Genomic DNA, 24,036 nt, shown 5'->3' on the forward strand with positions numbered 1-24,036 from the left:
TGTCTCTCTGTGTTGGCCCTGCGATAAGGTGGCGACTTGTCCAGGGTGTACCCTGCCTTCCGCCCGATTGTAGCTGAGATAGGCGCCAGCGCCCCCTGCGACCCCGAAAGGGAATAAGCGGTAGAAAATGGATGGATGGATACTTTGTCGAAAAAACAGAAGCTAAAATGAAGAATTATATTAAAATGTATTTATTATTCCTTACAATAAAAAAAAAATACTTGAACATTGATTTAAATTGACAGGAAAGAAGAGGAAGGAATTGAAAAGGTAAAAAGGTGAATGTGTTTAACAATCCTAAAATAAATTTTAAGGTTGTTTTTTTTCTTCAAAAAATTGTCTTTCTGAAAGTTATAAGAAGCAAAGTAAAAAAATAAATGAATGTATTTAAACAAGTGAAGACCAAGTCTTTAAAATATTTTCTTGGATTTTCAAATTCTATTGGAGTTTTGTCTCTCTTAGAATTAAAAAGGTCGACCAAAGCGAGACCACCTTGCTAGTAAATGAATACAATTTAAAGAATAGAGGCAGCTCACTGGTAAGTGCTGCTATTTGAGCTATTTTTAGAACAGGCCAGCGGGCGACTCATCTGGTCCTTACAGGCGACCTGGTGCCCGCGGTCACCGCGTTGGTGACCCCTGCTCTACAGTTTGCCTGCCGGCAGAATCGGTCCAGTTAGGTTGCAGTCAACCCCGTCATCCACACCACCCTCACCCACGTAGAGGGCAAGGACACCTATGCCAGGCTATTATTCATCGACTACAGCTCTGCTTTTAACACGGTCATCCCACAAAAACTCACTGCTAAACTCATCACTGTTGGTCTGACACCAACTCTCTGTGACTGGGTCCTGAACTTTCTCACAAACCGGCCCCAGTCAGTCAGTATCGGCAACCAGACATCAGGCACAAAGGTTCTAGGCATTGGGACCCCCCAAGGCTGCGTGCTGAGCCCCCTATTGTACACCCTCTTCACACACGACTGCCAAACACCACTGTCATCAAGTTTGCAGATGATACTACGTACAGAAGGGAGGTAGCGGAACTGGTGGCCTGGTGTAAGGATAATAATCTCTCCTTGAACACAGACAAGACCAAGGAGATGATGTACATAGGTGGGACAAAGGTGGACAGGGTGAAAACCTTTAAATTCCTCGGGACTCACATCAGCGAGGACCTCACCTGGGATCACAACACCCAACAAACAATAAAGAAAGGCCAGTAGTGACTGTATTTCCTAAGAAAGCTGAGAAAATTTGGCATGCCACCCAAAATTCTCAGCGACTTCTATAGAAGTACGGTTGAGAGTGTCCTTACCAGCTCAATCACGGTCTGGTATGGAAACTGCACTGCTAAGGACAGGAAGGCACTCCAGTGAGTGATTAAAACTGCTCAGTACATATCAGGAGCAGCCTTCCCCTCACTACAGGACATGTAGTCTACCAGGGCCACCAGGAGAGCACACATCATCATCAAGGACAGTACACAGTCTCTTCAGCCTCCTACCATCAGGCAGACCATACAGGAGCCTGAAATCCAGGACTACCAGACAGACAAACAGTTTTTACCCACAGGCCATCAGGCTTGTGAATGCTAACTTTTGAATGCCAGCTCCCCCCCAACCCTTTACTTTTGTCTTTTTGAACAAAAGACAGCTACAATGACCACCCCCTAACTGTGAACCATCACTGTAGACACGTTTCACCGTTGATCACTAAAAACACTTTAACTGCTGCTGTGACCCAAGGTCACCTCCATATTTATACTGTTGACTGTCAATCAGAATGTGCAATAATGTTATGTTACTTACTGTGCCTTGTATATACATTTTTATTTTTAGCTAAGTACAGTGTGACTTGTTGAAGGGTGGACTAGCAAAGTAAGATTTTCATTGTACGGCAAACTGTGTGTTTAACTGTGCATATGACAATAAACAATCTTGAATCTTCAATCAAAAAGTGATCTGATGTAATATTTTGATATTTACACATCGCATATTTACACACACGCATTTTACTAGAATGCCCTTATGACCATTAGCTCGGTTGGTAGAGTGGCCGTGCCAGCAACTTGAGGGTTGCAGGTTCGATTCCCGCTTCCGCCATCCTAGTCACTGCCGTTGTGTCCTTGGGCAAGACACTTTACCCACCTGCTCCCAGTGCCACCCACACTGGTTTGAATGTAACTTAGATATTGGGTTTCACTATGTAAAGCGCTTTGAGTCACTAGAGAAAAAGCGCTATATAATATAATTCACAATTCACAGATATATCAATATCAAGTACCTACTGTACTGTTTGCTTGTTGAAATACCATTTTTAGAGCAAATATCTGCCGAAATGGCCACTTTGTTGCTGCCAAAAATGTATTTTAAATAATAGTTTGATATTGACACATCTCATCTCTGCTTATTTTACTAGAATACTCTAATGAGCATTATATATATATATATATATATATATATATATATATATATATATATATATATATATATATATATATATATATCAAGTACCTACTGAGATAAGGTGAGAAGCTCTGCCATCCGGGAGGAACTCAAAGTAAAGCCGCTGTTCCTCCACATGGAGAGGAGCCAGATGAGGTGGTTCGGCATCTGGGCATTTGGTCAGGATGCCACCCGAACACCTCCCGAGGGAGGTGTTTAGGGCACGTCCAACCGGTACGAGGCCACGGGGAAGACCCAGAACACGTTGGGAAGACTATGTCTCCCGGCTGGCCTGGGAACGCCTCGGGATCCCTCAGGAAGAGCTAGACGAAGTGGCTGGGGAGAGGGAAGTCTGGGTTTCCCTGCTTAGGCTGTTGCCCCCGCGACCCGATCTCGGATAAGCGGAAGAAGATGGATTGATGGAAGTACCTACTGTACTGTATACTTGTAGAAATACCCTTTACAAAGCTAAAATATACCGAAACAACCACTCTGCTGCTGCCAAAATTTGATTTCAAGTAATATTTTGATACTGAAAAATCTCATCTCTGTATAGTTTACTAGAATACCCTTATGGTAAAATAAGTGGGTTGTTCTTGTATAGCGCTTTTCTACCTTCAAGGTACTCAAAGCGCTTTGACACTATTTCCACATTTACCCATTCACACACACATTCACACACTGATGGAGGGAGCTGCCATGCAAGGCGCCAAACCAGCACCCATCAGGAGCAAGGGTGAAGTGTCTTGCTCAGGACACAACGGACGTGACGAAGATGGTACTAGGTGGGGATTGAACCAGGGACCCTCGGGTTGCGCACGGCCACTCTCCCACTACGCCACGCAGTCCCTATGAGCATTATGAGCATTACATCTATCAAAGTACCTACTGTACTGTTTACTTGTTGAAATACCCTTTTTAGAGCTAAAAAGTACCCAATTTGCCACTTTACTGCGACCAATAATTGATTCCATATGATATTAACAATAATAACAAAATTTTCAGAATAATTGTATATGAGTTCAGCGCCCCCCGCGACCCCAAAAGGGAATAAGCGGTAGAAAATGGATGGATGGAAGTTATGAAAAAACTTTGTGTTCCATTGAGTTCAGGTCCCCTGTGAGAAGACCAAAACTGTCTTTCATCTTATCAAACAAAAGGCTTGTAAAACTCCACTGTCTGCAATGGGATGCAACATGGAGGTGTCGGTTTCTTTGATCTATTGACAGCCACAGGAAGACCTTTTCCTAACCTGAGATCTACAAAGCAGACCATTTCTTTAAACTGTTTACGACCGAGTGCAAAAGCTGCTTACGACCCCCCCCCCCATCCCTTTAAAAACAGCTGCAGCTATGTAATCAGAAAAGGCCCACATAAAAGAGGAAGCGTGGAACTCCCTCGTCAAAGGGAGGCGTGGCGCATTGGGAGAGTGGCCGTGCGCACTCTCCCAAGGGTCACTGGTTCAAATCCCACCTAGTACCAACCTCGTTGTGTCCTGAGCAAGACACTTCACCCTTGCTCCTGATGGGTGCTGGTTGGCGCCTTGCATGGCAGCTCCCTCCATCAGTGTGTGAATGTGTGTGTGAATGGGTAAATGTGGAAGTAGTGTCAAAGCGCTTTGAGTACCTTGAAGGTAGAAAAGCGCTATACAAGTACAACCCATCCATCCATCCATCCATTTTCTACCGCTTATTCCCTTTTGGGGTCGCGGGGGGCTCTGGCGCCTATCTCAGCTACAATCGGGCAGAAGGCGGGGTACACCCTGGACAAGTCGCCACCTCATCGCAGGGCCAACACAGATAGACAGACAACATTCACACTTCACTTTCACACCCATTTATCATTTATTTATTTAAAGCGTGGTGGGAAACTGTACGAAGTTGCAGCCCAGACGTTTCTCCTCATAAGCTAAATGGAATCCTGTCTCTGTTTGATTTCTTTGCTTCTTGTCTTGTCAAATAGATGTCATCGGTGTTTGAACCTGACAAGAATGTCAAAGCATTTCTCTAAAATACAATATTATACATTCTGAAAATGTAAACGATAGCAAGAATATACCTACACATTTCAGAAAATTTCGCTCGCAAACACTTTGTTTGGAAGATGTGTACTGCCTTTTTTTTGCCCTTTGAGACAAATGTGATTTAGGGCTGTATAAATAACATTGATTGATTGATACTGAACAAAAATGCTAAATAGCTAAATAAAACTGTCACTGAACATCTTAGTGTGATGTCATTCTGTGACAGACAAATGGTACACAGTTTCCACATGGTGAGGACATTGATGGTCAGACTCACTGTTCTACGGATTACCTCAACTTCTGCCTAGACGTGACCTGCCCTGCTAAGACTGTTCAGTGCTACCCTAATGACAAACTCTGGGTAACACAGGAGGTTCAAGCTGTGCTCAACAAGAAGAAAGCTGCCTTCTGGAGTGGAGACAGGGAGGCAATGAGAGCAGCACAGCGGGAGGTGAGAGGACGCGTGAGGAAGATTAAGGACAGCTACAGGAAGAAGCTGGAGCAGAACAACATGATGGAGGTCTGGGAAGGTGTGAAAACCATCACAGGCCACAAGACAAAGACCAGAGCAGTAGGGGGGACAATAGAGAGGGCCAATGAGATGAAGAACTTCTTCAACCGGTTTAACCAGTACTGTTCTCCCCACCCCCCAATCCTCATTGCATCCACCCCCTTTTCTTCTCCCCCCCAGCCATGGTTGCAACCCCCTCCTCCTCCTCCTCCTCCTCCACCTCTACGCAAACATTAGTCATCTCTGTGGACCAGGTCAGAGGTCAACTGAGGAAGCTGCATCATAGTTTCTGGTGCGCACAAGATACATATCTCAAAAAAATTGTACCTATGTCCCTTTAGGAGCTCTGTAATTTTTTAAATGATCAGCATGTCATCTTTTATGTGAAATTGTTATTCAAATAAAGATTGCAAAAAGGAAAACTATAGTAGTGACAACATGCAGGAACATAACTGACGTAAAACAAATAAAATGGAAGTGACCTTGTCTCTGCACACGCGTGCATTGATCATGTCTTCTTGAACCGATCGAGCAGGGATTCTAAAACTGTGGTACGTGTACCACTAGTGGTACGCGGGTATCACCTAATGGTACGCCAAATATTATTTCATTTTTTATGTACATTGTTTTATTTTCCAACATGCAAACACTGTGTTACTGTTCAAACTGTGTGTAATGTTACAGTAACTAAAATATTAAATATACTTGTTAAATAATGTGTCTTCCTTGTTTTTAATGAATAATTAAGGCCTACTGTGCTACTGTACTTTAATGCTGTCCATGATGGTGGTACTTGGAAATCCAAGTATTTTCTGAGGTGGTACTTGGTGAAAAAAGTTTGACAACTACTGAAGTAGTGACATTGTAAACTACATTGGCAGCCACCATTTTGTTATACCCAAACAGCGTCTGCTCATACATCGCGCTTCCAACGAGATCCCGTTCTTTCCCCCGAGTTAGAAAGTTCCAGAACTGTTCACGTTATACCATCTCATCTCATTGTGCAACATGTGAATGTTTGAAGTGGAACTAAATGTGATCTCTGAAAGGGGTACACATTATTACCAAAGCAGGGCCCCCATCCACATATACAATACTACTACATATCTGATGAAAAACAACATTATTTTTGTTTTTTTAATTATAAGTGTGCCAAATCACCTATATTTGAACATTATCTAATGGAAATGACTGCTGTCTGATAATCACATTAATAACACAATAACAATCATGTGTCTGAGTACACCTATTGATAAATTATTAATCAAACACGTCATGTTCATGATGAAATATAAAGTTAGTAAAGATGTGAGAGTAAGAAGTAAACAAACCTGTTCTGTGTAACACAACTTGAGGTTTTTGATGTGGTCGCTCCTTCTCCTCTTTAGTTGGACAAAGTTCCTCCTCGTACTCTGCTATGGTTCTTTCACACATTTTCACACAATCACAACACTTTACACTCACACTTGATCTTAACTAAGCGATGTGTTGATCAAATCCGCGTCTCTTTGTTAGCGACTAACAAGCTAAGCTAACTAGCATGCTAGGCTAACTAGCGCGCTCAAACAACGAGCAATCTAAGCGGGCCTAATAATGTCCAAAGTTGAGTGAGACGAGTGGAGTTGATGCTGACATGGAGGATGAATAAAGTGTAGTTAGTAGATGTGCCGAGGCTTAGAAGCGTGTGTGGAGTAAAGGAGGACTTTGCTGCGAGGAGCATATCCTCCACGCATGCGTCACTTAGGGGCGGGGCCAACGAGTCATCGTGATGGGCAAGTCATGAACGATTCATTCTAAATGTATGTTTTCATGGTGTCTACACAAAAAATCACGGCCACCAATGATCCATCCATCCCTTTATCGACTGTGTGTCCCTTTAGGGATGGCGGGGTGTGCTAGAGCCTATCTCAGCTGCATTCAGGCGGAAGTCGGCGTACACCCTGGACAGGTCGCCACCTCATCGCAGGGCCAACACAGATAGACAGACATGTATATAAACTGTATTTGACTTTAAATCTGATAAATATCATTCAACAACAACACAATTTGCAGACTGTAATTACTGGTTTGCTGGTTTTACTGGTGTAAATTATTATTGCCTATTGTGAGCGAACTGTGGTGCTGAATTTCCACCAGGGATCAAGAAAGTACTTTCTATTCTATTCTAAAATTCTGCATTCGAGAGATCACAACCATTGCAGCCATGCGTCCAAAACGTAACATCATCTTGCAGGGACATAAGGACACACAAAAGTAAAGTGTCTGTTGTTTTACAATGTAATAATCTATTTAAGAAGAAATGTTCAGAGAATACCTTTTTGTTTTAGTATTTATTGGAGGCCTCAAAAGACAAAGGCCGCCTGTTAACAGCAGAGTGTCAGTGAGGCACACACTCTCAGGAATGCATGGGGGAAAGGTTGGAGACAAGCGGGAAACTCTTAGTTATAGGCCATAAGGTGAACCAGGAAAAAGTGGCTAGAAAGTGATTTTCGTTCCCACGTCTGGGCACTACTCTTTTTTTGCCTACACAATGCCATTGTAGACATTAGGTTAAATGTTCTACGCAAAATATCCTGGCAGTTTTTTTAAGAGCCATAAATGTATAAAAATAGGAATGCCAAAAATCGAAAATCTTATGCAGCTGTTTTTTCTTGTAAATGTATTTATATTCATTCTGGAAACAGACTCTCTCTAACAAATTGACATTAATGCATATACCTAACATTTGATACAGGTATTTTAGCATTGGTATACTTTAATTTAAATTTAAACCATGAAACATACAAAACAAATGAAAAAAAAAATGCTTCAAAGTAAGTGAATAGCAACCTGTACAATTGAACATACACATGGTACATTTTGCTTAACAATAATGTTTTATACATTAAAATTTTCAGCTGATACTTTGTTGTAAGAGGAAGTAAAGAAATAAAATAAAATAAAGAACACTTTGGCCCAAAATGGCTGACAACAATCAAAATATCGAATAATGATGAAAAATGGAAATACACCAAAAACTGCATTACAGTTTAGAATCTGTACACAATATGGTATAAAACAATGTTTACATGAACAAAACAATGTGACAGCAGGTCTTGGGTATTTTTTTATATATTTGTTTTTATTATTTTGTCTTAACTTAGCACATTGTTAAAGCCATATCTCAAGAATTCTTTGATAGATTTTCCTCAAATTTGGCACAAACTCAAACTATGATTATTATATATGTTAAGGTCAAGTGCACTGTAACCTCACATTCTATTTTCAAAGCATTTCATTTAAGTAAAAAAAAAAAAGAAATAGTAAAATACTCTGAGGGATTTTTCTCAAATGGGGCAAAACTCAAATTTTATTCGAGAACTAACTAAATAAGTGTGAATTTGCGTATTCTGAACGAGGGAGACATTGTTCATCTCTTAGCTTTCACTATCATCAGAACCTCCGACCTTTAGATGCAAAATACATAATGTCTCGACAAACAGATATCACTTTGGAGCGACAGCTGAGCAGCGCTGTTTGAAGTTGTGTACTCTTTTCAAAGATATGGAACTCTTTTCGAAGAAAATCTTTTGAAGACAAGAACAAAGTCACAGGCCAGCATGAAGTAAAGGTATGTAATATATGGCCATATAACAGTGTGTGCACACAAAGACAGCAACAAAAAATCCAATGCATTGGTGGTTAGTGGGTATTTTCCAGGAGATGTTGTGCATGATTGCAACCCGTTCGTGGGTACATTTAAAATACAAGGTGGTGTTTTATGATTCCTTGTGCAAGCCCATTCGTGGGTGAGGTTTTGGTTTGGACAAATGCAAATGAATAATTGCGGTTTTGATGTTTGGTGTTTTGAGTGACATTAACAAGGTTTCCATATATTTGATCTGATTTTGAATTGTGGGTTGTGCATAATCATGGATCCTGGGAAAGGAAAATACAATGCTTTGGAAATGCATGATCATGTGTTAATGGAGTCAAAAGTAACGCATTCAATGTGTGATACAATTAAAGGTCAAATGGAACCCTCACAGGCTGAACTGTCAGAAATGATTGAAAATCAGTCACAACCTGCAGAGATGGAAAAACAGGTGGACACAGATCATACTTACCAACACTCCTGGATTTTCCGGGAGACTCCCGAAATTCAGCGCCTCTCCCGAAAACCTCCTGGGACAATTTTCTCCCGAAATTGAGGCGGAGCTGGAGGCCACGCCCCCTCCAGCTCCATGCGGACCTGAGTGACGTGTATAAAGAGCGTGTCTGCCCAATGATGTTATAACTGTAAAATGATCGAGGGCGAGTTATTGGTTTCTTATGTGGGTTTATTGTTAGGCAGTTTCATTAACGTCCTCCCAGCGCGGTAAAACAACATACAACAACAGCAGTCCGTTTTCGTCTACCGTAAAGCAGTTCGTCTGCCAAACAGCATTGTTGTGAAACTCTTAAACAGGACAATACTGCCATCTACTGTACATGCATATGGTTAGAAAAAGGATGTACGATTCAACCCTTAACTCAACAATGAGTAGATGAGTGTTGTGTGTGTGTAAATGTGTAAATAAATGAACACTGAAATTCAAGTATGTATTTTATATATATATATATATATATATATATATATATATATATATATATATATATATATATATATATATATGTGGTGTTTTGTGTTGTGGTTTGTGCAGCCCTTTGAGACACGAGTGATTTAGGGCTATATAAATAAACATTGATTGATTGATTGATTGATTGATTGATTGATATATATGAAATACTTGACTTGGTAAATCTATGAATCTAGCGGTAAATATACTCCTTCCCTCTTAACCACGCCCTCGACCATGCCTCCAACCCCCACCTCCCGAAATCGGAGGTCTCAAGGTTGGCAAGTATGACACAGATCAAACATCTGATGTAAAAAAAAAAACGCACAGTGAAAATGACACCAAAAGCCCTAATGCACAGAATTGAAACAGTTGAGAAGGAGAGGAGATCTAAATTAAACAAGGCAAGCAACATGCAGAAACATATCCTGGAAATGATGGAAAATGGAGAGGACAAAATGGACGTGCAATCTGCTTTCACCAAATATCTCAATGTTATAAAGGAAACCGCAAGTGCACACACATCCCTCCTACCAATTCTACCAACAGAGGACCAAATCAATCACGACATATGGTACAAAGCCAAATTAATCAATCTACATGAATTCATTGAGCATGTTAACACCTGAATAAAAACACCAACCCTGGAAAATATGGAGGATTTCCAAAACGAAATTAATCCAAATGACAGCATTAGTAATATAAGTCACAAATCACATGGGAGTCACACACGGTCTGGTTCTAGTAATTCTAGAACCTCCTCAGTTCGCAGACAGGCAGAGGCCAACAGGGCTGCCCTCGCTGCCTTGGAAGAGGAGGAGGAAAAGATAAAAAAGAAATTGGAAGAGGAGAGGGAAAGAATCAGAAAGAAAAAGGAAATGATGGACCTGGATGCTCAATTGGCAGCTGCTGATGCAAAATTAGGAGTTTTAAAAGCTTCCAGCCTTCATGCTTCCTCACACACAGCATCTGATGGCATGAGCTCCTACTTAAAAAGAACCAAGGAACCAGCAGTCACTCTCAACCCCCAGGCTCAAGACTATCAACCCCTCACACAGCAGCAGTCAAGCCAAGCTTTACCAACACAGTCCATCCACCATTCACCTGAGCAACTACAAATATCAATCAATCAATGTCAATCAATGTTTATTTATATAGCCCTGTGGAGATCCTCGTCCTGGATCCTCCATTCCCTCCCCGGAAACACCACGCCTGGTTCAGTGGTTACACACTTTTTATTTCTTTACAATTTCTTTTTGTGCTCAATGTCTCTTTCAGCTTTTCAGCTCTCAATGACATGCGTTTCTCCTGATCTCCTTCGTCTGGCTCTCACTCCTCAATCGCCAGCCCCTCTCATGGTTTCCAACGCTGCTGATAAAGGAAACAGGTGATTAGATAACTCGTCCCAGCTGAGGTATCTGCTCACCTGATTGTATTTAATATTCATACTCTATACCTTCTTTCTCTCATTTTCTATCTGTTTTCACCTTCGTTCTCTCCTTTTCTCCCCATTTTTACTTTTATTCTCAACTTTTCTCTCAATCTTTGTCAATCCAATCCAATCCAATCCACTTTATTTATATAGCACATTTAAACAACAAGAACGTTTCCAAAGTGCTGCACAGCCATGTTAAAAACAATATTAAAAAACAATTTTATGTTCCACCAATGACTGAATAAAAACACAAAATAAATAAATATAAAACACAATACGAAGGTCCTGCAGTCCTGGGTTCAAATCCAGGCTGAGGATCTTTCTGTGTGGAGTTTGCATGTTCTCCCCGTGAATGCGTGGGTTCCCTCCGGGTACTCCGGCTTCCTCCCACTTCCAAAGACATGCACCTGGGGATAGGTTGATTGGCAACACTAAATTGGCCCTAGTGTGTGAATGTTGTCTGTCTATCTGTGTTGGCCCTGCGATGAGGTGGCGACTTGTCCAGGGTGTACCCCGCCTTCCGCCCGATTGTAGCTGAGATAGGCGCCAGCGCCCCCCGTGACCCCGAAAGGGAATAAGCGGTAGAAAATGGATGGATGGATAAAACAAATATAAAAACAATATAAAAACAAAATACGATTATAAACAATTTTAAAGGGTAAAAGCAATTAAAACAGTAAAATAGAAATCAAAATGTATAAAAAACACAGAGGACAACAGAGGACAGAGGACCGCACAACTCACGTAGTGTTAAAAGCCAAAGAATAAAAGTGGGTCTTAAGACGAGACTTAAAAGAGTCCACTGTGGAAGCAGTTTGAACATGGAGGGGCAGAGTGTTCCAGAGCTTAGGGCCGACCACAGAGAAGGCCCTGTCTCCCCTGGTCTTAAGTCTGGTCTTGGGCACCACGAGCTGGAACTGGCTCTCGGACCTCAGAGCGCGCGCAGGAATGTAAATTTGGATGAAGTCCGAGATATATTGAGGTGCCAGTCCATGTAAAGATTTAAAAACAAACAGCAATGTTTTAAAATCAATTCTAAAATGAACAGGGAGCCAGTGCAAACTCTGAAGAATTGGGGTTATATGCTGGCGCTTCCTGGCCCCTGTTAAAAGTCCTGCTGCCGCGTTCTGGACTAACTGCAACCGGGAGAGAGCTTTTTGGCTAATGCCAGCATAAAGTGCATTGCAGTAGTCCAGGCCACTTGAAATAAAAGCATGCACGACTTCTTCAAAAAGGTTAAAAGATAAAAACGGTTTATCCTTTACTAAAAGACGAAGGTGATAAAAACACGATTTTAAAACGCTATTGACTTGTTTGTCTAGTTTAAAATGGCTGTCTATAGTGACGCCAAGGCTGGTGACTTTGGGACACACATCATTTTGCAATGGTCCCAAGTCAGTGAGGGCCAGACCAAAAACTAAAATTTCCGTTTTTCCCTCATTCATTATTAAAAAATTCTGGGCTAACCAAGCCTTGACGTCACATAGACAGTTAAGGAGGGGTATCAGGGGGCCGTGGCTTTTTGAAATTGGCATATAAATTTGGCAGTCATCTGCATAAAAGTGATAAAACACTCCATGTTTCCTAAAAATATCTCCAAGAGGGAGGAAATAAAGAGCGAACAGGATGGGGCCTAAAATAGATCCCTGGGGGACACCACAGTAAAGCGGGGCAGAAGAGGAGGTGGCGTCCCCCAGCCTGACAGAGAAGGACCTCTCAGACAGGTAAGATCTGAACCACTGTGACGCAGTCCCCCTGACAGCCACACAGTCTCTCAGGCGGTCTAAAAGAATTGTGTGGTCGACTGTGTCAAAGGCAGCTGTAAGATCTAAAAGCACTAAAATGGCAGAGCTGCCAGAATCAGACATTAAAAGCAAGTCATTAAAAACCTTTAAAAGTGCAGATTCAGTACTGTGCAAAGCTTTCTATCCAGACTGAAATGGATCGAAAGTGCTATTTTCATCTAAAAAAGGCTGCAGTTGTGCCAAAACACATTTCTACAAAATGTTTGACACAAAAGTTAATTTGGAAATGGGCCGATAATTTGACAAAGTTGTCTGATCAAGACCTGGTTTTTAGGAGATGCTGCTGCCAACAGAATCGCCGCACTTCTGTCGCTTTTTTTTTTTTTTTTGCCATTTATCGTCGTCGGAGATCATTTCCGCCGTCTGGGAATATTTTGATCATATATCGGAAAAAAAGGTATTTGTGTTCATTTTCTTGTCGTTTCATTAAGTCTCCACTGGAGACTCTCCGGTATTGTCCCGCCCACACAACCATCCTATTAATTACATTAAAACACAACAGTAACTGATTTCTCCGGTAGCTGAGTTGGTAGAATGAAGGACCACAAGTGTTCATATTGGATCCCATAGGGCGGTTGTTCGAGTCCAGCTCGGCCCCAGTTACTTTTTACCATGACTTGCTTAACGTGGACCCCGATTTAAACAAGTTGAAAAACTTATTGGGGTGTTACTATTTAGTGGTAAATGGTACGGAATATGTACTGAACTGTGCAATCTACTAATAAATAAAAGTTTCAATCAATCGATCAACAGTGCGTATTCAGAGCGCATGTTAAAAAAAAATCCCAGTCCACAAGTAGATAGATAGATAGATAGATAGATAGATAGATAGATAGATAGATAGATAGATAGATAGATAGATAGATAGATAGATAGATAGATAGATAGATAGATAGATAGACAGATAGATAGTACTTCATTGATTCCTTCAGGAGAGTTCCTTCAGGAAAATTAAAATTCCAGCAGCAGTGTACAGAGTTGAGATCAATTTAAATATAAGTAAAAAGTAAATAATGGGGGTTTAAATGGAAACAAAAAAGAGAAATATTACAATGAGAATAAAAACTAAAAAGCAACAATGGGAATAACAATATAACAGTAAAATAAGAATATAACAAGACAAAGTAGGCAGTAGTGACCATGTTATGAAAATGTATTGCACTGTTAATGTTTTGCATCCCCTGTCATCCTAGTACCCCCCGCCCCCCGCCCCAGAGAGGAGTTGTACAGTCTAATGGCGTGTGGGACAAAGGAGTTTTTGAGTCTATTAGTCCTGCACTTGGGATGAAGCAGTCTAGAACTGAACAGGCTCCTCTGGCTGCGGATAACACTATGCAGAGGGTGACTGGCATCATCCAGGATGCTCACTAGTTTGTCCACAGTCCTCTTCTCTGCCACCCTCACCAGTGAGTCCAGTTATATTCCCATTGTAGAACCGGCCCGCCTGATCAGTTTCTCAAGTCTGGAGCTGTCCTTCTTAGATGTACTGCCTGTAGAGATTTTTACTGTCCAGCAGATGTCATTATTTAGTGACACAGTATTGACACAGTATCAATACAGTTTTGCAATGTGTCCAAACGATACATGAAGCCTCATCAACCCATCACTACTTATTAGCGTCCTGCTCACGTCTTTCTCAGTCCATGTGCTTTCACGACAGTTGGCACACTTGACGTTACAAAGCAGTACTGCTCTGTTCTGCTGCCTTCCTTTTTTTTTTTGAATCTTTATTTATACATTTCAACAATTACAAACAGTAAGCCAAACAACAATATAAAACATTATAAAACATTATGAAAACAGTACAAAACAGCGCCAGGGGGTTGTAAATTCAAAATAACAAAAATAGAATACAAACAAATATATATATATATATATATATAATAAACAAAGTGCAAAGCCATAGGTTCATTCAGATTCATTAAATAACTTAAATTTGGAACACAGCATCATCGTTTTCACAGCTTTTTTGTTGTTAGAGGTAGAGAGTGTTTTAATGTAAAGTTCAAAATCTTTTTTAAAGGCACAAAAGATAGGTCGGGTATTAAGAAACTTACATTTATGAATATAAAACTTAGCCAATAAAATAATGAGGTTGCAAAGGTAGAATTCCTTTTCAAATTTTTGTTCATAAAGTGTAAAACCAAAAATCACATCTTTAAAGCAAAGCAAAAATTTGTCATAAATATTGTCCAGGATGAAGCGACAGATGCCTGCCATAGTGATGGAGTGTTTTCACAAGTATAAAACAAGTGGTTAACAGTCTCTGGGTGCATGTTACATAACATCAATGTCCTTCTTGTATTTAACCATTACAGTCTTTACAGGGTAATAACCAGGAATGATTTTAAATGATATCTCTTTGACTTTGTTGGTAAGTAAATACCTGTTAGGAAGGGACCACGTTTTGACCCAACAGATGTCATTTACAACATTATTCCATAAGGAAATTACATAGGAGACAGACACACAATCATTTTGGAATAAGCTGCGGATTTTTCTTTTTTTTTTATCAAAGCAAAGTTTCCCCACAGGAGTGTCAAGTGGATCATTCACAATGTTTACAGCAGAAAGAGGAGGTGTACAAGCCCTGTACAACATAATAATACCTGTTGGAATGTACAACATAATAACACCTGTTGGAATGTACAACATAACAACACCTGTTGGAATGTACAACATAATAACACCTGTTGGAATGTACAACATAATAACACCTGTTGGAATGTACAACATAATAACAGGTGTTGGAATGTACAACATAATAACAGGTGTTGGAATGTACAACATAATAACAGGTGTTGGAATGTACAACATAATAACACCTGTTGGAATGTACAACATAATAACACCTGTTGGAATGTACAACATAATAACACCTGTTGGAATGTACAACATAATAACACCTGTTGGAATGTACAACATAATAACACCTGTTGGAATGTACAACATAATAACACTTGTTGGAATGTACAACATAATAACACCTGTTGGAATGTACTACATAATAACACCTGTTGGAATGTACAACATAATAACACTTGTTGGAATGTACAACATAATAACACCTGTTGGAATGTACAACATAATAACAGGTGTTGGAATGTACAACATAACAACACCTGTTGGAATGTACAACATAATAACAGGTGTTGGAATGTACAACATAATAACAGGTGTTGGAATATACAACATAATAACACCTGTTGGAATGTACAACATAATAACACCAGTTGGAATGTACAACATAATAACACCTGTTGGAATGTACAACATAATAACACCAGTTGGAATGTACAACATAATAACACCAGTTGGAATGTACAACATAATAACACCTGTTGGAATGTACAACATAATAACACCTGTTGGAATGTACAACATAATAACAGGTGTTGGAATGTACAACATAATAACACCTGTTGGAATGTACAACATAATAAAACCTGTTGGAATGTACAACATAATAATAGGTGTTGGAATGTACAACATAATAATACCTGTTGGAATGTACAACATAATAACAGGTGTTGGAATGTACAACATAATAACACCTGTTGGAATGTACAACATAATAACACCTGTTGGAATGTACAACATAATAACACCTGTTGAAATGTACAACATAATAACAGGTGTTGGAATGTACAACATAATAACAGGTGTTGGAATGTACAACATAATAACACCTGTTGGAATGTACAACATAATAACAGGTGTTGGAATGTACAACATAATAGCAGGTGTTGGAATCTACAACATAATAACACCTGTTGGAATGTACAACATAATAATACCTGTTGGAATGTGCAACATAATAACAGGTGTTGGAATGTACAACATAATAATACATGTTGGAATGTACAACATAATAACAGGTGTTGGAATGTACAACATAATAATACCTGTTGGAATGTACAACATAATAACAGGTGTTGGAATTTACAACATAATAACACCTGTTGGAAAGTACAACATAATAACACTTGTTAGAATGTACAACATAATAACACCTGTTGGAATGTACAACATAATAACACCTGTTGGAATGTACAACATAATAACACCTGTTGGAATGCACAACATAATAACAGGTGTTGGAATGTACAACATAATAACAGGTGTTGGAATGTACAACATAATAACAGGTGTTGGAATGTACAACATAATAACACCTGTTGGAATGTACAACATAATAACACCTGTTGAAATGTACAACATAATAACACCTGTTGGAATGTACAACATAATAACACCTGTTGGAATGTACAACATAATAACACCTGTTGGAATGTACAACATAATAACACCTGTTGGAATGTACAACATAATAACGCCTGTTGGAATGTACAACATAATAACACCTGTTGGAATGTACAACATAATAACACCTGTTGGAATGTACAACATAATAACAGGTGTTGGAATGTACAACATAATAACAGGTGTTGGAATGTACAACATAATAATACCTCTTGGAATGTACAACATAATAACAGGTGTTGGAATGTACAACATAATAACAGGTGTTGGAATGTACAACATAATAATACCTGTTGGAATGTACAACATAATAACAGGTGTTGGAATGTACAACATAATAATACCTGTTGGAATGTACAACATGATAACAGGTGTTGCAATGTACAACATAGTAAAACCTGTTGAAATGTACAAAATAATAACAGGTGTTGGAATGTACAACATAATAACACCTGTTGGAATGTACAACATAATAACACCTGTTGAAATGTACAACATAATAACAGGTGTTGGAATGTACAACATAATAACACCTGTTGGAGTGTACAACATAATAAAAGGTGTTGGAATGTACAACATAATAACACCTGTTGGAATGTACAACATAATAAAAGGTGTTGGAATGTACAACATAATAACACCTGTTGGAATGTACAACATAATAGCACCTGTTGGAATGTACAACATAATAACACCTGTTGGAATGTACAACATAATAACACCTGTTGGAATGTACAACATAATAACACCTGTTGGAATGTACAACATAATAACAGGTGTTGGACTGTACAACATAATAACACCTGTTGGAATTTACAACATAATAAAACCTGTTGGAATGTTCAACATAATGACACCTGTTGGAATGTACAACATAATAACACCTGTTAGAATGTACAACTTAATAACAGGTGTTGGAATGTACAGCCAAATAACAGGTGTTGGAATGTACAACATAATGACACCTGTTGGAATGTACAACATAATAACAGGTGTTGGAATGTACAACATAATAACATGTGTTGGAATGCACAACATAATAACACCTGTTGGAATGTACAACATAATAACACCTGTTGGAATGTACAACATAATAACACCTGTTGGAATGTACAACATAATAACACCTGTTGGAATGTACAACATAATAACACCTGTTGAAATGTACAACATAATAACAGGTGTTGGAATGTACAACATAATAACACCTGTTGAAATGTACAACATAATGACAGGTGTTGGAATGTACAACATAATAAAAGGTGTTGGAATGTACAACATAATAACACCTATTGGAATGTACAACATAATAAAGGTGTTGGAATGTACAACATAATAACACCTGTTGGAATGTACAACATAATAATACCTGTTGGAATGTACAACATAATAACACCTGTTGGAATGTACAACATAATAACACCTGTTGGAATGTACAACATAATAACACCTGTTGGAATGTACAACATAATAACAGGTGTTGGAATGTACAACATAATAACACCTGTTGGAATGTACAACATAATAACATGTGTTGGAATGTACAACATAATAACAGGTGTTGGGATGTACAACATAATAACACCTCTTGGAAAGTACAACATAATAACACCTGTTGGAATGTTCAACATAATGACACCTGTTGGAATGTACAACATAATAACACCTGTTAGAATGTACAACATAATAACACGTGTTGGAATGTACAACATAATAACAGGTGTTGGAATGTACAACATAATGACACCTGTTGGAATGTACAACATAATAACACCTGTTGGAATGTACAACATAATAACACCTGTTGGAATGTACAACATAATACCACCTGTTGGAATGTACAACATAATAACAGGTGTTGGAATGTACAACATAATAACACCTGTTGAAATGTACAACATAATAACAGGTGTTGGAATGTATAACATAATAACACCTGTTGAAATGTACAACATAATGACAGGTGTTGGAATGTACAACATAATAAAAGGTGTTGGAATGTGCAACATAATAACACCTGTTGGAATGTACAACATAATAAAAGGTGTTGGAATGTACAACATAATAACACCTGTTGGAATGTACAACATAATAACACCTGTTGGAATGTACAATATAATAACACCTGTTGGAATGTACAACATAATAACACCTGTTGGAATGTACAACATAATAACAGGTGTTGGAATGTACAACATAATAACACCTGTTGGAATGTACAACATAATAACAGGTGTTGGAATGTAAAACATAATAACACCTGTTGGAATGTACAACATAATAACACCTGTTGGAATGTTCAACATAATGACACCTGTTGGAATGTACAACATAATAACACCTGTTAGAATGTACAACATAATAACACGTGTTGGAATAAACACCATAATAACAGGTGTTGGAATGTACAACATAATGACACCTGTTGGAATGTACAACATAATAACACCTGTTGGAATGTACAACATAATAACACCTGTTGGAATGTACAACATAATAACAGGTGTTGGAATGTACAACATAATAACACCTGTTGGAATGTACAACATAATAACACCTGTTGAAATGTACAACATAATAACAGGTGTTGGAATGTACAACATAATAACACCTGTTGAAATGTACAACATAATGACAGGTGTTGGAATGTACAACATAATAAAAGGTGTTGGAATGTACAACATAATAACACCTGTTGGAATGTACAACATAATAAAAGGTGTTGGAATGTACAACATAATAACACCTGTTGGAATGTACAACATAATAATACCTGTTGGAATGTACAACATAATAACACCTGTTGTAATGTACAACATAATAACACCTGTTGGAATGTACAACATAATAACACCTGTTGGAATGTACAACATAATAACAGGTGTTGGAATGTACAACATAATAACAGGTGTTGGAATGTACAACATAATAACAGGTGTTGGAATGTACAACATAATAACAGGTGTTGGAATGTACAACATAATAACACCTGTTGGAATGTACAACATAATAACACCTGTTGGAATGTTCAACATAATGACACCTGTTGGAATGTACAACATAATAACACCTGTTAGAATGTACAACATAATAACACGTGTTGGAATGTACAACATAATAACAGGTGTTGGAATGTACAACATAATGACACCTGTTGGAATGTACAACATAATAACACCTGTTGAAATGTACAACATAATAACAGGTGTTGGAATGTACAACATAATAACACCTGTTGAAATGTACAACATAATGACAGGTGTTGGAATGTACAACATAATAAAAGGTGTTGGAATGTACAACATAATAACACCTGTTGGAATGTACAACATAATAAAAGGTGTTGGAATGTACAACATAATAACACCTGTAGGAATGTACAACATAATAACACCTGTTGGAATGTACAACATAATAACACCTGTTGGAATGTACAACATAATAACACCTGTTGGAATGTACAACATAATAACAGGTGTTGGAATGTACAACATAATAACACCTGTTGGAATGTACAACATAATAACACCTGTTGGAATGTACAACATAATAACACCTGTTGGAATGTACAACATAATAACACTTGTTGGAATGTACAACATAATAACAGGTGTTGGAATGTACAACATAATAACACCTGTTGGAATGTACAACATAATAACACCTGTTGAAATGTACAACATAATGACAGGTGTTGGAATGTACAACATAATAAAAGGTGTTGGAATGTACAACATAATAACACCTGTTGGAATGTACAACATAATAAAAGGTGTTGGAATGTACAACATAATAACACCTGTTGGAATGTACAACATAATAATACCTGTTGGAATGTACAACATAATAACACCTGTTGTAATGTACAACATAATAACACCTGTTGGAATGTACAACATAATAACACCTGTTGGAATGTACAACATAATAACAGGTGTTGGAATGTACAACATAAAAACAGGTGTTGGAATGTACAACATAATAACAGGTGTTGGAATGTACAACATAATAACACCTGTTGGAATGTACAACATAATAACACCTGTTGGAATGTTCAACATAATGACACCTGTTGGAATGTACAACATAATAACACCTGTTAGAATGTACAACATAATAACACGTGTTGGAATGTACAACATAATAACAGGTGTTGGAATGTACAACATAATGACACCTGTTGGAATGTACAACATAATAACACCTGTTGAAATGTACAACATAATAACAGGTGTTGGAATGTACAACATAATAACACCTGTTGAAATGTACAACATAATGACAGGTGTTGGAATGTACAACATAATAAAAGGTGTTGGAATGTACAACATAATAACACCTGTTGGAATGTACAACATAATAAAAGGTGTTGGAATGTACAACATAATAACACCTGTAGGAATGTACAACATAATAACACCTGTTGGAATGTACAACATAATAACAGGTGTTGGAATGTACAACATAATAACACCTGTTGGAATGTACAACATAATAACAGGTGTTGGAATGTACAACATAATAACACCTGTTGGAATGTACAACATAATAACACCTGTTGGAATGTACAACATAATAACACCTGTTGGAATGTACAACATAATAACACCTGTTGGAATGTACAACATAATAACACCTGTTGGAATGTACAACATAATAACACCTGTTGGAATGTACAACATAATAACACCTGTTGGAATGTTCAACATAATGACACCTGTTGGAATGTACAACATAATAACACCTGTTAGAATGTACAACATAATAACACGTGTTGGAATGTACAACATAATAACAGGTGTTGGAATGTAAAACATAATGACACCTGTTGGAATGTACAACATAATAACACCTGTTGGAATGTACAACATAATAACACCTGTTGGAATGTACAACATAATAACACCTGTTGGAATGTACAACATAATAACAGGTGTTGGAATGTACAACATAATAACACCTGTTGAAATGTACAACATAATAACAGGTGTTGGAATGTACAACATAATAACACCTGTTGAAATGTACAACATAATGACAGGTGTTGGAATGTACAACATAATAAAAGGTGTTGGAATGTACAACATAATAACACCTGTTGGAATGTACAACATAATAATACCTGTTGGAATGTACAACATAATAACACCTGTTGGAATGTACAACATAATAACACCTGTTGGAATGTACAACATAATAACAGGTGTTGGAATGTACAACATAATAACAGGTGTTGGAATGTACAACATAATAACACCTGTTGGAATGTACAACATAATAACACCTGTTGGAATGTACAACATAATAACAGGTGTTGGAATGTACAACATAATAACAACTGTTGGAATGTACAACATAATAACACCTGTTGGAATGTTCAACATAATGACACCTGTTGGAATGTAAAATATAATAACACCTGTTAGAATGTACAACATAATAACACGTGTTGGAATGTACAACATAATAACAGGTGTTGGAATGTACAACATAATGACACCTGTTGGAATGTACAACATAATAACACGTGTTGGAATGTACAACATAATAACAGGTGTTGGAATGTACAACATAATAACAGATGTTGGAATGTACAACATAATGACACCTGTTGGAATGTACAACATAATAACACCTTTTGAAATGTACAACATAATAACAGGTGTTGGAATGTACAACATAATAACACCTGTTGAAATGTACAACATAATGACAGGTGTTGGAATGTACAACATAATAAAAGGTGTTGGAATGTACAACATAATAACACCTGTTGGAATGTACAACATAATAAAAGGTGTTGGAATGTACAACATAATAACACCTGTTGGAATGTACAACATAATAACACCTGTTGGAATGTACAACATAATAACACCTGTTGGAATGTACAACATAATAACAGGTGTTGGAATGTACAACATAATTACACCTGTTGGAATGTATAACATAATAACACCTGTTGGAATGTACAACATAATAACAGGTGTTGGAATGTACAACATAATAACACCTGTTGGAATGTACAACATAATAACACCTGTTGGAATGTTCAACATAATGACACCTGTTGGAATGTACAACATAATAACACCTGTTAGAATGTACAACATAATAACACGTGTTGGAATGTACAACATAATGACACCTGTTGGAATGTACAACATAATAACACCTGTTGGAATGTACAACATAATAACACCTGTTGGAATGTACAACATAATAACACCTGTTGGAATGTACAACATAATAACAGGTGTTGGAATGTACAACATAATAACACCTGTTGAAATGTACAACATAATAACAGGTGTTGGAATGTACAACATAATAACACCTGTTGAAATGTACAACATAATGACAGGTGTTGGAATGTACAACATAATAAAAGGTGTTGGAATGTACAACATAATAACACCTGTTGGAATGTACAACATAATAAAATGTGTTGGAATGTACAACATAATAACACCTGTTGGAATGTACAACATAATAATACCTGTTGGAATGTACAACATAATAACACCTGTTGGAATGTACAACATAATAACACCTGTTGGAATGTACAACATAATAACAGGTGTTGGAATGTACAACATAATAACAGGTGTTGGAATGTACAACATAATAACACCTGTTGGAATGTACAACATAATAACAGGTGTTGGAATGTACAACATAATAACACCTGTTGGAATGTACAACATAATAACACCTGTTGGAATGTTCAACATAATGACACCTGTTGGAATGTACAACATAATAACACCTGTTAGAATGTACAACATAATAACACGTGTTGGAATGTACAACATAATAACAGGTGTTGGAATGTACAACATAATGACACCTGTTGGAATGTACAACATAATAACACCTGTTGGAATGTACAACATAATAACACCTGTTGGAATGTACAACATAATAACAGGTGTTGGAATGTACAACATAATAAC

At 37.9% G+C, this 24,036-nt stretch overlaps 1 protein-coding gene across 2 annotated transcripts in view; it reads right to left on the bottom strand.

Annotated features, from left to right (window-relative positions):
• The window catches only part of LOC133547145 (oocyte zinc finger protein XlCOF6-like), a 64,247-nt gene extending 57,525 nt beyond the window's left edge, over positions 1–6,722 (bottom strand). Inside the window, exon 1 of one of the 2 annotated variants that reach the window (XM_061892969.1) lies at positions 6,311–6,719. In XM_061892969.1, coding sequence (XP_061748953.1) covers positions 6,311–6,413 — 103 coding nt within the window. In that variant the 5' untranslated portion in view covers positions 6,414–6,719. Of the gene's footprint in view, positions 1–6,310 lie in introns of both variants that reach the window. The other variant, XM_061892971.1, reaches the window with a different exon arrangement.
• Positions 6,723–24,036: the final 17,314 nt, after the last annotated feature.

The sequence above is a fragment of the Nerophis ophidion genome, unplaced genomic scaffold (genome assembly GCF_033978795.1).
Source record: "Nerophis ophidion isolate RoL-2023_Sa unplaced genomic scaffold, RoL_Noph_v1.0 HiC_scaffold_68, whole genome shotgun sequence".
Classification (NCBI taxonomy): Eukaryota; Metazoa; Chordata; class Actinopteri; order Syngnathiformes; family Syngnathidae; genus Nerophis; species Nerophis ophidion.